Source organism: Formica exsecta, unplaced genomic scaffold (assembly GCF_003651465.1).
Source record: "Formica exsecta isolate Colony F162 unplaced genomic scaffold, ASM365146v1 scaffold7, whole genome shotgun sequence".
NCBI lineage: Eukaryota > Metazoa > Arthropoda > Insecta > Hymenoptera > Formicidae > Formica > Formica exsecta.
This window is the reverse complement of record NW_021853466.1, coordinates 86,240-101,162: the sequence shown is the minus strand read 5'-3', so window position 1 is coordinate 101,162 and position 14,923 is coordinate 86,240. Positions and strand designations below refer to the sequence as shown.

Genomic DNA, 14,923 nt, shown 5'->3' with positions numbered 1-14,923 from the left:
CGTTCCATCGAGATCGTGTGGCCGACAGTCACGGTCATCTATTTTCTGGTTCTTTGTTTAATCGATCGCGCAACGCCATGCGTCTTAAGAAAGTCGATTAAAAGAAAGCTTTCGCTTGGATGGTGATACCCAATGAGCAGATATTTTTTTTTTGACCTGAAGCTTCTTTTTCTAATCCGCGAAGGTCTGGAATTTATTTTACTCTTTCAGAGAGGAATCGATCGAGTCTCACGCGAATTTCGAGATGAGGATACGTTGTGTCACCGGAAGATGTCGCGCAAAGTGTCTTTTCGCGCCATTTTTTACAAGACGAAGTCAGTCGCGTTCAAGGAATTCGGATGGCCGTTCGCGCGACACTTGTTGCTAAACCCATTGTTCGTAAAAAGATTCGCGTCCGCGATCGAGATCCTCAAGTTTATCTCGACGAAAGACTACGAGGATTTGGGACGATCGTTTCTCTCATTCACGATCCGAAAATGATTATTATATTTTAAAGTTTTCCGAGAATCGCCCATCTACTCGCGAGAGAACGACGGTTTTTACGCGCGCAATTTACAGAGGTTACCGCCATTTTTTTGCGTGGTTCGAGGTATGATTTCGCGCTTTTTGATTGATAGATAATACAAGAATTCGCGAATAAAAGTGACATCCGAATTGGCGAAGATGAAGATGGAAAGTCAAGCATCGAAAGTGTCCGTCCCGCGATTCTCATCATCGGGAGATTACTCAATTCTTGTTGGCGTAGAAAATAGAGCGAAAGTGCGGGAGAAAGTAGAGTGGAGAGAGGAATTCTCTCTGTTTTCAGACAAACTCCGGAATCATAAATCAAGGTAATATAGCAATTATATAAAGTATTTTTTTTTAATAAAGAATCTTTGATTAGCGAAAGGTGAGAGAAACGCGAAATGAAAAAGAAGCGCGCGAAGACTATAAACGTCGTAAATTCCTCGCTTCTCGATCTGCTGGATGAAAAACGACTTTTGAAAGTCGTTTATTGGTTAAGTTCGAATTCTATAATCTCACGCGGAATGCGTATATATGTCGCAAGCATAATACAAAATCAGATATTTTACGATAAGCCATCAAACGAGAGTTTTAGGACTTTCTCGCTCTTTCTCGACATTAATATTAAGAGAAGTATACACATACATACAATATATATGCCATGTGTGAAAGGGTGGGCGGAGGAAGGGTTCCGCCCCTCCCCTTGCATCCCCAAAAATTCTAACCTAACCCAAATCTAATTCTAGTTTAAAATTAGAGATAGGTTTGGGTTAGGTTAGATTTTTTTTTAGATGGGGTGCAGGAGGAAGAGCCGAACTCTGCCCACTCTTTCACTTTATAATAAAATAAAACTAATACTTTAACTATAAAACTATAAAAAGATATAACAACTCTTATGCCAGTTTATTGTAAAATGCCTGGGCATTTTATAAAATGCCTGATTTTGTATTATGCCTGTAACATATAGAGTAACAGCAACATATGGAGAAAGATTTTTAAAAGATAACAGTGCGACAACATAAGACAGAAAGAGAGAGAGAGAGAGAGAGAAAAAGGAGGAGGAGGAGAGGAGGACGCGCTGATTTTTTTTTACGAAGCAAGGTTTTTCTGGATCTTCTTTTAAAATTGCAATCGAGATCTTGTTTCTCGGTAAATCTTGAGTGAATTAATCTTGCTTTATTTTAATACGATTCACATTTTCAGGTCCAATTGTCAAGATTTGAACGGTCGATCGACGAATCTATGATTTCGAATATTTTACTCAAATAAAAATGCGAGCTAAGAGAGTATATTAAATTCGCGACTCCTCGAATATCGAAAACTATAGATCGGACGCACGTATGTCAACATTTAACTATCTTTTGACGTTGTCACGAGAGAGTAACGGTCGTTCCCCAAACAGTTATGAAAGGAGAATCAACGCGACTTTGCGAGGAAGCTCTGCTTTATATAACAGTATTCAACACTAATTGAATAAGGTGCGACGAGAGAACACACAAAGTGTCCCGCGTATTTTCGCGAGAGCCACTCGATAACCGTATTACGTATGCTTCGGGTAATCGCGTAACGGGCATAGTACGTAGTAGTATGTATGTAGTAGTAGGGCGATAGCTCGCTCATAATTCGCGGGCGTTATTCGAGCGTACGTACGGTCGACGTACGCCATCGATATTCCGCCGAAACGAGAGACGTCCGGCGTCGACGACGGCGGCGGGCGGTGCCATATCGAACGAGAGAGGCTCGAGAGAGAGAGAGAGTGAGAGGGACAGAGAATGAGAGAGAGAGAGAGAGAGAGAGAGGAGGTAGAAAGCGCTCTCGGTATTACACGCAGGAAGGAACGAACGGCGACGGCCCGTTCTCTGCCGGGGCCTTGGAAGGAATGCAGCGGATAAAAAGAAATCGCGCTCCTCTTTCGCGCGCGCTTATAAATAAATCTCGCGGACGGTGAATCGAGGGAACGCGAAATTGACGTAGCGTCGCCGACATCTCGGGAGACTCTCCCGCGTCCCTTTCTCGGCTGTCTCTTTTATTTACATGTATATATTAATCTGTGTGCTCGAATATTCCCTCGTCGCATTATTAAATTGTTTTCAAACGATTTTTTTTTTTTTTCACCATGTGCGAACAATTGTTTTTAAACGAATCTTTTTTTTCACCGAGTGCGCACAACACACTCGGTGTATGTGATACGACAATTGAGCGCAACGTACGAAATTATCGGATGTAGCGGAGAAAATTAATAAACACGCATTACAAATAAATAATAATAATCTATGCACAAAAAAATAAAAAATATATACATATCTAAATTCTGAAGGAGTTTATATCCCTCACTTGAGTAGACACAAAGCACTCTATCTGTCAACTTTGATTATTGAAAGTCATCGTCTGCTTAATAGACACGTTACAAAGCCCTATTGTCGAAGCTCCCATTATTACCGATGTTATTTTTCATGGAAATGTCTCATACTCATTATATCGATATATTTCATTCTTTAAAAAATGCCTGTTTGTCGGAACTTTTTAAAATAACATAACGATTGTTTTCAAATGACAAGAAATTACGTTATTTAATTAATCATTGATTTCTATTGTTGGATCATGCTTTAGAAGTCAGGAGAACGTGTGTGTGCACGATGGTAGAGAGGATAATTTCAGGACATCCCGTATAATGAGCGTAATCCTCGTATGGGCACATTGGATGGCTCTCTCGCGGGTTTATTAACCACCGGGTTCAATATCGCGTTTCAAATGCGTCGTAAAGCGACTTTGATGCACGAGTTCCGAACAGAGGCTCGCGGCGCGGTTCTTCATAAAACTTTACTCCTCCGTCGTAAAGATCGATAGGCCGGTTATCCCCTTCGGGATAAATTGCAGGTATCGATTACTTTGTTTTGTCGAAGGAAAATGCGGAGAGAAAGTATGCGGCTTACGCGAAATTTACGCGGAATAACTTTTTTCCTATCTCACACCTGTATATCTTTTTTTATTAAAGTGTGCCATCTTAATTTTGTTTATCGATATCAAGTTTTTATATTGACAGCTTCTAATTTCATTATCAGATATTTCGAAATCAAAGATTATGCGGCTTGTCCACTTTTTCGATGATCCGCTTAAACTTACGGTATAGAATTTATTGCGTCAAAAATTATGTTTTTGAACAGCTTCTTATATAATTACATGTTTGCGAATAACTGTATTAATAAATGCGGTTATCTGCAAGAGCAGGGAAAAGGTTGACCCTGACGTTGAATAGATGCATTCGTTTGCATTCATAGCAAATCCAGTCGTTTGAGTGCAAAGGGTTGAATCGATGGCTTAATTAAAGGACATGCGCCGTATATTTACACTTGTATATCCTATTTACCCCACATCCCGGATGTTATATTATAACCTTGCATATAAGACTGCAACTTCTTCTTCTCTACGATTTTATCCTAATGAAACTCAGCTTTCTCAAACGCGCGATCAACATTTTATATCACTATTAATATTTACATATTTTTTAGTAACAGATGAGATATTCTCTCAATTTTGTCCAAAGTTATCGCTACAATTTCGAAATTTGATAAAAGAAATTATATAGGTAAGCTGAAATTTTTTTCGTCGTCCGTAAATATAATAGAAAACTCGGTGAATTCAGATTGAAAAACGATCTAGCCAGTCCTGGTTGTAGACGAGGATTCCATTAATTACACGCAATGACTCTCACTCTTGACGATAAAAGAAACGAAATCTTTCCAGCGTGCTGCAACGACGTATATTGACGCAACGCTTTTGCGGTTTTCGCAATTTCTTACAAAATTTGCGCGCGCGCGTCCCGACAACGTATAGATAAGAGAGCTAGCTCTTTTTCGGAGCGAATAAAGTGTACGTCGCGTCGAAGGGCGAGGTGACGTTTATTCCAGATATTCCTACGAAGCCTTCTTTTCGTGGAAACACGAGCAATCGATATATCGGCCCCGCCGTGATAAGAATCTCGCCGCCGGAAATGAATGGCGTGTCTTTCGCCCGCGAAGAGGAGCAAAGAGGAACGAGGAACGTGTGGAGAGTAGCCGGGAAAAGAACGGAAAAGTCGTAACTGTCCACGAGACGAACGGTATCGCGTTCCATATGGAAAATGAGTTTTCTCACTCGTTTTTACATTGCCAGAATTTTTCAATTCTTGTCAAAGAGTCGTCCACGATATCAAAATTGATTACAGATCAGCCTTCCAATTTTACGCGCATCTCCAATTTTCCATTCGCAAAGTAGCTATAAATACACATTTAAATATTAATTTAATCTCAATATTTAAAGTTACTCTCGCGCGATTTATTTTCGGATTTATTATTGTTCAGCGACGATCTGTTTGTCGCTTCGCAACAAGAGACAGCACGATGGATTCCGCTATTTCTTCGATTTAGAGAGCCATGTTCTCGTCGAGATTGTGCAAAGTTGTGCAGCTAAATAGGCCGTGACCATTCGGACGACTTTCTCTCGCAACCGCAATGAGCGAAGACGTCGACGCGTTAGTGAAAAAAAAATTGTTCTTATTTAAAACACAGCAGACGAGCTTGTCTTGAAGGAAGCAAATCGATACGCGAATATTCGTGGATAAAATTGCAATCGAGACTTTAGGTAGGTCGCGAAGAAACAGAAGTTTACGGAAATAAAGGCGTTGAGAATGCGAGCGTAATGATTTCGTAAGCTATATTACGATAATATTTGACGAAATCATTATTCGATTTGATTTCGCGATAATAAACGAATGGAAAGATGGGGATTTTTGAATTTTAAGGGGTTACATACCTTTGACAGGCCTAAAACTAGATCGAAATTAAAAAATTTTTATTATGGGTAAAATTATATTTTATTATAAAATGAAAATACATGTCTTGTAGAGTAATTTTTTGAGAATATCTCCCCAAAGTTTTAATAAAAAATATCAAAAATTGATATTTCCTGGCAGTTATTTTTCCGAACGGTATTTGTAAAAACAGCGTTTGCGATACTAGAGATACCTCCGTCCCCTCTCATTTAAAACAAAAAACAAAATTTTTCTGTTAAATTAGATGAATAAAATTAGTACTTATTATAGGATTTTTTCGATTTATGGCTTAGTTTTTTTTTTTTTAAATAAAAAAAGATTTATTTTTAGGTCGAAAATCGCATTTTTCGCTACGAATCGCTGCCATTTTTCGAAAAATCAATATTTTCAAAATCGGATATGACAAGTACTAGTTTTATTCATCTAATTTAAAGGAAAATTTTTGTTTTTTATTTTAGATGAGAGGAGGCTGAGCTATTTCTGATACCGTGAACGCCGTTTTTAGAAACACCGTTTGGGAAAAAAGTTGCCAGGCTCTCAATTTTTTATATTTTTTATTAATATTTTGGGGAGATATTTTCAAAAGACTACTCTACAAGATATGTATTTTCATTTTTCAATAAAACATAATTTTAGCCACAATAAAAATTCGTTAATTTCGACCAGTTTTAGGTCTGTCAAAAGTATGTAACCCTTAAGCGATTTTGCACCGAAGATTTTCTTCCACGCGATCCGTACGAGATTATTTCGAGGCGATGCGAGGAGCTTCTTGCCCGTTTTCTCCGAGTTTCGCGCCACGTCGTGAAGAGAATATAACTTCTCCTCCCTTCTGTTCCCACACGATTCCTTCAACATCCATCATTTTCGGTCAATTTGCCGCGCGGGACGCTACTTCGTCAGCCGATGCTTAAAGCACTTGGAGAGAAAAGCGCGAGTCATCGACGAAAAGCGCGTCAATAGGCGGCGTCATGATATTGCCACTTTAGTTTCGAAATTGACTCAACGACAAGAGCGATTACCAAAGTTCCACGGTGTATAGTCAGTGACGGAGTGTTTCAATTTGCATTTACCGCAGTATGATCTCTTGTCGCAATATTTTGTAACTTACTCCAAGCTATCAACGGGAAAAAAAAAGAGTTCAATTTTGTCAAGTATATGATTATAAATTTAGATTATTAATACAACTACGACACGCGTTATTCAACGGATCATTTTCATTTTTACATATATTATGGAAGATACATTCTTAAGTAATACACGCTTTGAATTTTGTGGCACTCTCTTCTGGTTCCAAAGATATGCGATTTTGAAGTATCATAATTTTCGTATTTACTTGTATTATTTTATCGTTATATCCTACTTGCGTGTTTATATTTTTTTGTTAACGTTTGCTCGTTATTGCATCATTGTCAGTATGCTTCTGAATTACTATTTAATTTCGCTAAAAATTTCTTTTACATTTAGTTCTCGATATGATTATATAAAATATTATTATATATAAAAAAAAAACAAGTAAATCTTTAAATAAACGCATGGGTAGAAAAAAGCTCCTCCCCTCCCGCCACCCCGATAAAATCTAACCTACCTCAACTCATGTCTTAGGGATGAATTATTTCTTAAAATAATAAAAATTCACCCCACGGACATGGTTTGGGTTAGGTTAGATTTTTTCAGAGTGGGGGTGCAGAGGGAGGGGCTCAGCCCCTCCCTGCCCACGCGTTTATTTTATAATAAAATTGAAATATGTCAAAGTCAAGGTCGGGGCTAAACCCCATTTTCTTAAAATGTTATTTTTACAATACTTCAAAATCGTATATCTCTGGAACCAGAAAAGAGGGCTACAAAATTCAAAGCGTGTATTATTTAGGAGTGTACCCTCTACAATATATGTAAAAATGAAAACGATCCGTGATGTGTATAACAAACTGATCGAGATTAAATTAAAGAGAAAAACAGAGAGTGTGCGTAGCTCTTATTTAAATAATAAAATGGGAGAGAATAATTCTTTTTCTCATCTTATCCTTTAAAAAAACAGAAAAGAATCGAAGAATTAGCATAACAATTTGCAAAATTTTCGAGAAGATCGTAAACAAATGCGCAGAAAGTTGTTTGCGGACATTATCGTCGCGTGATATTCCGTGATCTCGAGTCGCGGCTCGGCGACGCGTATCGATAGCAGGGCTATATCTCTCGTCGCTTATCGGTCGTTCGAGAACATCCGGAAACGAAAATACAGATTCAAGGAGCCTCGCTCCCTCTTCGTCGTCGGCGTTATCGCGAAAATAACGGAGATCGCGCAACAGGTTAGGGAGATTAACATAGGCGAGCGGATTCGCCGCAGCGCGGAATCGCATCGGAAATGGCAAAGTACATCGTCTCATTATTTTGTCCGCGACACTCTCCAAATCATACTAATTTCACATAACGCTAATGCCATATTAATCCGCCGCCAAATAAAAATCGCCGATTCCCATAGCGAAATCCCGAAGAGCGTAAAGTAAAGTGGCCGCCAACTCAACGTTGACCTAGATTTAGATTGATAGATCCGCGTTACAATTTTTGCTCGCCTTATTGTTCTTTTTTTTTTTTTCCTTTCTCTCCCGCTCTCGAAAATTAAATCGTGTAAAATTTATCCGTTAGAAATAATATCACGAATATATTTTAACCTCTACTTTGTGAAAACTTTGTCGAGCAGTACGAGTATGTATTTGACGGAGAACGTGATGCAATAATCAAAGACTTGACATGAAGAGGAAAACATGATGTAACTCTGTATACAGTCTTTAATTATAACTGTCAACGCGCGCTCATATATCAAATCGATGAGAAATTGAATCTCAATGTTGAAATGCGTCGAGATGCGGCGCCGTGAATCCGCAATGCATGAATATGCAGTAAAAATGCAGAATCATCCATATTTATTTCGTGACGAGCGCGCGCGATAGGTGAAGAATTGCTGGTGCTTTTAAGCTCTTAATTGATTAATTGCCAGTAATAATATATCGTGCGATCATCTAGTAGTAAAATGCTAATGAAATTACTTTAAAAACTAGACGCATCTCAAAAATTAAGTTTTTTTCGAAAAAATTAATTCTTTTATAAAAGAATAGAAATAAGAATTATTTTGATAAAAAAAAAAAAAAAAGAGAAATAAAATTTTTACACGATATTATTAAAAATATCTTATACAAATAATCCCTCAAATTCTTAAATAAAATTATACAAATTCAAAAATTATATACAATAGAATACACGAGTGCTCTTAAAATTTTCCGTTGTTAATCTTTCGCGAAAAAGCTTTCGTGACGAAATATTAATAAAGATTTAATATCACTACACAATCGCTCTTTGTCAATTATAAATCGCACAATAGCAGATTTACGATTCGTTCCCGAGGCACGTTGCTTACCCTAGCAGCGAGAGGTGCGAGATAAAGTAAGAGCGACAGACGCACGCGTTCGCTGATTCTTGACCAATCTCGAAACTCCGGTTACCCGGAACCGTTCTCTCGATCTCGCGACCTTCCGCGGGAGCTAACGCACGGCCTCGAATTTCGCACGGCCGGCAGCGTTATTAGGGATCATACGTTTACTCGGTAGCCCGCAGTTGTTGCCGTTCACGGGCGAGTCTCCATAGAGCCACATCTATAGACGGCAATCACGTTAAGAGCAGATGTTATCCCCCCCCCTCCCCTCCCACCCGGGTCTCGCGCCTCGGATCTTCCCCGCCGGCTAGAGGAACGAAGGTGGAGAACAAACGACGCGGCGCGTGAGCCTCGGGAATCGGCTCGTGTCGTCGATACTCGGATATCCCCGTTGCTCTCCTTTACGCAGCCTCCCTTGCTCCGCTCCGTTCGTACATACGTGTCGCGCGTAGCGATGGGGACCGAGCCAATACTCGGTCGCGATCGTCGTGCAAGTAGTATAGTCGTTTCTCTCTCTCTCTCTCTCTCTCTCTCTTGTTCCTACAGTAAATATTTCCGTAGACCTCGTACGAGGCGAACGTGTCATCTACGCTACACGCGCGGTACCAGAAGTAACCTTGTATGCGCGTTGACGTCAAATGGATATCCCTTCCGCGCTTCTTTCGAGCAAATTAATGCGGAGAATCGGGGGTCTCCACTCTGATAACACGTGACTGACAGTTCTTCGAGATACTCCGATATGTATTTATATCGTTTCGGAATCGATGCAATGTTCGAGTGCTTTGAGTTTTTTATTTCAACGTCGATATCTCAGCATTGGCCGCGTTGACAACGAGTTTATTATTCTCTCCGCCATTTTAAATGCGCCAAAAAATGCGAAACATATATACACGTTCAAAATTAATATACTGACGGAAAATGAAATCCCAACACCAAAGAAGGAGTTATACATTAAAAAAAAATTTTTATATATATATATATAAAATGATAAAAATATATATATAAATAAATAATATATATAATAAAAAAATAAAAAAATGTTATAAAAGTAAATACTTATATAAACAAACATTCTGTATAATTTTCATTCACCCAGTATAACTCCTTCTTGGTATTGGGATTTCATTTTTCGCCAGTGTATTATAATACGTATGAAATTATCACTATGCTTTCACGCTCTTTTTAAATCTTTTCAATCTAGTAATTTTATTTATTCGAAATGAATATAAAAGTTTTACAACCGTGTTTCGGATTATATCGAAAATTAATATTATTACTTTGCGCGATCTCTCTCCTCTCATATTTGTCTGCTCTCATATCTTACTCTACTCGACTACTTTTACCAGACTCTCAAATCATTATGATTATCGGATGTTGAGGCGATATGGCAATTTAGTAATGGTGTCTCATCGCGCGGGATTACACCCGAAACATCCATAATGGCGGCGTTAATGATTATCTCTGCGAGATTCCAGCGGCTATCGCTTGCACAAAGGTAATCGCCTCCATCGCGCTCGCTTCTCGGGTCTCGTGCCAGACGCTCTCGTACATGTGTCGAGTCGTGCGAGCGAGCGTACGGCCAACGGGGAGCGAGATCGCGAGCGGTGGAGAGGAAGGTGAAGGGAAGAGTCTAGAGAGAAAGAGGAAGCGAGAGGACCGAGATCTCGTATCGACTACGAAGGGTGAGACGTGCCTGTGGCATGTTAGTGCATAGGTATAGGCTCGTGACATCACGCATTCCATCAGCTGGTCGAGCAGACGCCGGCGTCGTCGCTCGCCTCGTTGCCGTGCCTGTATTTCTTCGTAAGGACAAGCGTAAATCGACGAGGGAAAGAACGACGGTTTTCCGAGCTCCCTGTGTACACAACAGACTACAAAATGCTCCAAAAGGTTCCGTCCAACATCGAAATATTTTATAAAAGAAAAGGTTCGAATATTAAGAGAAATTAATCAATGTAATACGTAAAAGTTGGCTATAGAAATCGAAGATTGATCGCGTACAAAACGAGTAATTTCGTCCTAAGCTCCAAAGTTGTCATTGTATTCGGGACTTGGCTGGTTAAAGAGGTCGTGGAAGCCCACGAGTAGTTTCTTATCGACCTGTTTTAACTTTTACGCAGTTAACTAACTCTGGTTAGAGCGACTCTCTCTCTCTGTCTCTTTCTAGGTCACAGTCGTGCCAGCTATTATAGATAATGCAGGTCGAGAAACAAAGCTCGCGCTAACCACAGTCGAGTCTCTTATCGACGACGTCGCTAGAATTTTAGATCGTCTGCCAAAGTTTAGTGAAGATCTATTTTCAACTTATGTCTAAAATATGCATACCGTGTTCCGTATATGGAACGGATATAATAGAAACTGTTATTTTTAACGCCAGTACCATAGCTTTCATGTTTAGATACACACTCGAATTATTCGATTTAAAAAAAGGCATCAGAGTGAGACTTGCTGAATCGAATTCGTGTCAAACAACACTCTATGCAGGTTCTGCGCATCAGGTCATCCCCACTTAACTAACGTGTCGCTACGAGTCCTTTTTGATCCCAAAACTGTCAAAATTGTATCTTCATCCTCGCTTGGCGTTCCATTTTTATCTATCTTATTTTACTTTATCAATTTCAGGCAACAGTAGAGTAAAATAAAACGACGATAGAATACCTCTGTTGCAATTAATATTAGCGAATGTTTTCTTGGGAAAAATGCGGATTTTGAAGCAACGAGAATGATCGATTCAATTACCTCGTGATAATCGAAGGAGTCATCCGCATAGCGGACAGTTAAAACCGAAACCATTCTCGGCGTTAAACGGGTTCTTTGTTCCGCGTAGCAATAGCATAACCATGAGCGTTTTATTCGATTCATCTACTGACGGCGCGTGTCATCGCATTTCTACGAATGCATCGATAGTCGACAGTCCCGCGCGCCCATACACCTAGCGCTAGTGCATTCACGTGTATATACACATATAGTCGGGTATATCGGGGCCAGGCTTATCTCGCACACAATCAGACCCATATCGATAGTCATAGCGCGGCCCGGCGGTGGCACATGCTCGATTCGCGTATTATCCGCGTGACGTGCGTTTCAATCTGCTGCGTGCGTGTCTATGTACATACGCGCGCGCGAGTATGGGGGAGGGGATAGTTTGCTTTTTCGTCCGTCTATCGGCGTGCCGATCGATCGTACGGCAAATTAGACGGACCGGGTATCTCCCCGGACTATTGTTGTCAGTGATTCTCAACAGATCTTCGGATTAATGATCGCCAATTATAGCTTTTGCGGCCAATTACGCGGCGTAATTGACCGTAATGCTGATAAGGCGCGCGTGCGCACAAGATTCTTTCGCACGCTTAAACACTCGTAAGATAACCAGTGGCAAAGATCGAAAGCGAGCGCGAAATCGGATATGTATTGAATATTAATCTCTTTGACATTCCAAGCGGAAAGCCGTGAAACAGTTAGCATGTTTCGAAGACAGGGTGTCACTCAAATCTTATAAAACAATTCTCTGATCTTCCAGGTATTTGTGTTCAAAATTCCAGGTAAAAAGAAGATTTCAAAAGTTTTTTAGTGCAATTTTTTATATTACAATAAAAAATATATACTGCATATTCAATATTTTGTTAAGCATTAAATATAAACAGAGATAGATATATATTTTGAACACAGAGTTTTTAAGTTGATTAAATTTCCAATAAAATTCAATGAGAATTTCCTGATTTTTCCAGCTAGAAAAAAGAAATCCCTGAGAATTCCAGGTTTTCCATGTATTTCCAAGGGAATAGACACCCTGGAAGATCCTTTACATTTCACGCGAAAAAAAATGTTATCATATCATCGCGCCAAACATAAAAACAGATTAACGTTACGCGCGCGAGCGAGAGTTGCGTAGAAACAAAGTCCCGCACGTAACCCTTTTACGATTCGATAAGCGGCATCTGTCTGCGTTTTAAACGCGATATCGCGTGATTAAGCAGAGTTTTGCAATGCCGAAACACACAAACTATGTCGAAACGGCTTGATAAATTAGAGAAACGGCGCAATATATTTCCAAATGCCGTGACTTCCTCGTAAGATAATGCACTCACACACAGCTGGTGTATAAATATTGATTCCTCCTTAATCCTTCGCTTTCCGACACCGCCGATAGGTCTTCCTAATTTACGCAGAGAGTTTTCGAAACGCTTTTCAACCGCGAAACACGTTATATACAATTTCGAGAATTAAAGGATCAAAGATAATCTTATCAAAAAATAAATCTGCAAGTGTCTATTAATTTGGACATTCTGTATTAATGTGTGACAAACTTTTTGATTTTTTTTCTTATAAATAGGTTCCATCATACGGCTTTTTTTTCCCGTATATTCTGAGCGCGTGACGTAATTCGAGTTGGTAATTTCGTCTCCTAGTCAGTTGCTCGCAAAAAGTTAAAGTTTTATGTGAACAAGCTCTCTAATAAGTGGGATATAAACTCTTTGGCCAGTTAGTAGTTCGTTTATGCTCGTGCTCATTTTTTTCGAACCCTTTACACTTTTCTCCTTAATCTTAAAATCGTCGTTATCGCATGAGTTATTACTTATTCAACATTATTATGCTATTATTTTCGACAATAAATTAACATAAACATGGACCGTTCGCATCCAATGTCACAATAAAGGTATAAAGGTATTATCTTTGTAACGTGAGAACTCCTTTTTCCGTATAATCTTCATCAAGATCGTTAAACATGCCGTGACAAAAGCGCGAGCGTAGCCGCGCATTACGACTAATTAAATCATGCATTCATTAAATTATAACCACACACCTGCGTATGCGCGGGCGGGAGCTAAACGAAGTCCTCCGTTGACCTCGTTTAGAGCTCGACAGTGCATATATAATTCCGCGATCCTCTGCTCTAAAACATTGCATTTGTATATATGTATAATGGCTCCTGTGTATGCAAGAAGTATGCATATATTTATTACATATCATAGATATATCAATTATGATTATGCGTATGTCTCTTGACGAATACTCTATTAATACCTTCTTAGGAAAATCTTGACGGAGGATTACCTTGGCTTCAATCTTCACCGCTAATTAAATCAATATTTATTTTTTTTTGATAATTATTTATTTTTGAAATTTAATTCATCGTGACTCTTTTCAACCCCGGTATTCGAAACCGTCAATTTTCTTAATTTAAACAAATTGGCTTCATTCGGAGCATCCTGTATAATAATTGGACGCGCAATCTCGAATCGAGGAAACACAAGCGAAAGACGTCAGCGATGACGTTAAGAAACGATGGATTTCCGCGAAGATGCGTGTCATCGCGTTTACACGCGCAATCGATGATGTAATCGTCGTAAAACGCTGGTAATTATTCCGGCGCGCTTACGTCTTCGATCTATCTAGTCGCGTTTTCTGTCTCCGATACAGCGTATTATCGTGGCTCGTAAAATCGAATAGCGTATTTTGAATACAGCTCGCGGGACTGCCTCTGACTGGGATCTGTGCCACGTAGCGCGTGAGAGTGTCTTTATGCTCGCTTGGTTTGTCACGCGACTCGATGACGACCGTCTCCAATTATTGCCTACTAAGCATTCCATTCTCATCCTTTGCACATTCAGATTTTCCTCTAACGCGTCGTTTGTACGGTATTCGACTCCAAGATACGAAGAGTTATGTACATACAACTCGATTAAAAAAAAAAAAAAGGACTCGTATATATTTTTTTCTCTCTTTCTCTTTTCTCTATAAGAAGAGAAATTATATTTATCATCAAGAGAAGAAACGTCTATTAATATCTTTTATCTATTTCTGATAATTAAAACAGAGAGATAAAAAAAAAACATATACGTTCAATGTTTGATAATATTAATATGATCGGATCAGCAGTGATAATAATTTTCAAGAAATATCGAGTTTTCTTCAAACAAGGTACTGAAACAAATTTTTCCCCAGAGACGAGATCTGTCATCATTGCCATTTGCGACATCGACCGGTTCGAAAGCGGAAAGTACGCTGCAAATGTATTCAAAGTATATAAAAAAAAGATAGAATATCTATATATACTGGGTGTCCCATTTTAAATAACGAAGATCATCATTTAAAATGAGACACCTTGAATATACATCTCTTTTTTTATATATCTGATGCGGCGCAAAAATCACGATACGCAACTGTTATATAGAATAGAAGAG

At 39.1% G+C, this 14,923-nt stretch overlaps 1 protein-coding gene across 4 annotated transcripts in view; it reads right to left on the bottom strand.

Annotated features, from left to right (window-relative positions):
* LOC115243220 overlaps window positions 1–14,923 on the bottom strand; it is a 40,311-nt gene that overhangs the window by 8,286 nt on the left and 17,102 nt on the right. The window contains exons 1-2 of one of the 4 annotated variants that reach the window (XM_029820020.1): window positions 13,764–14,440; window positions 13,543–13,632 (exon numbers count right to left, since the gene is read on the bottom strand). The exons of 2 other annotated variants lie outside the window; for them this stretch is intronic. In XM_029820020.1, coding sequence (XP_029675880.1) covers window positions 13,543–13,609 — 67 coding nt within the window. In that variant the 5' untranslated portion in view covers window positions 13,610–13,632; window positions 13,764–14,440. Of the gene's footprint in view, window positions 1–13,542; window positions 13,633–13,763; window positions 14,441–14,923 lie in introns of those variants that run through there. One more of the 4 variants, XM_029820025.1, reaches the window with a different exon arrangement.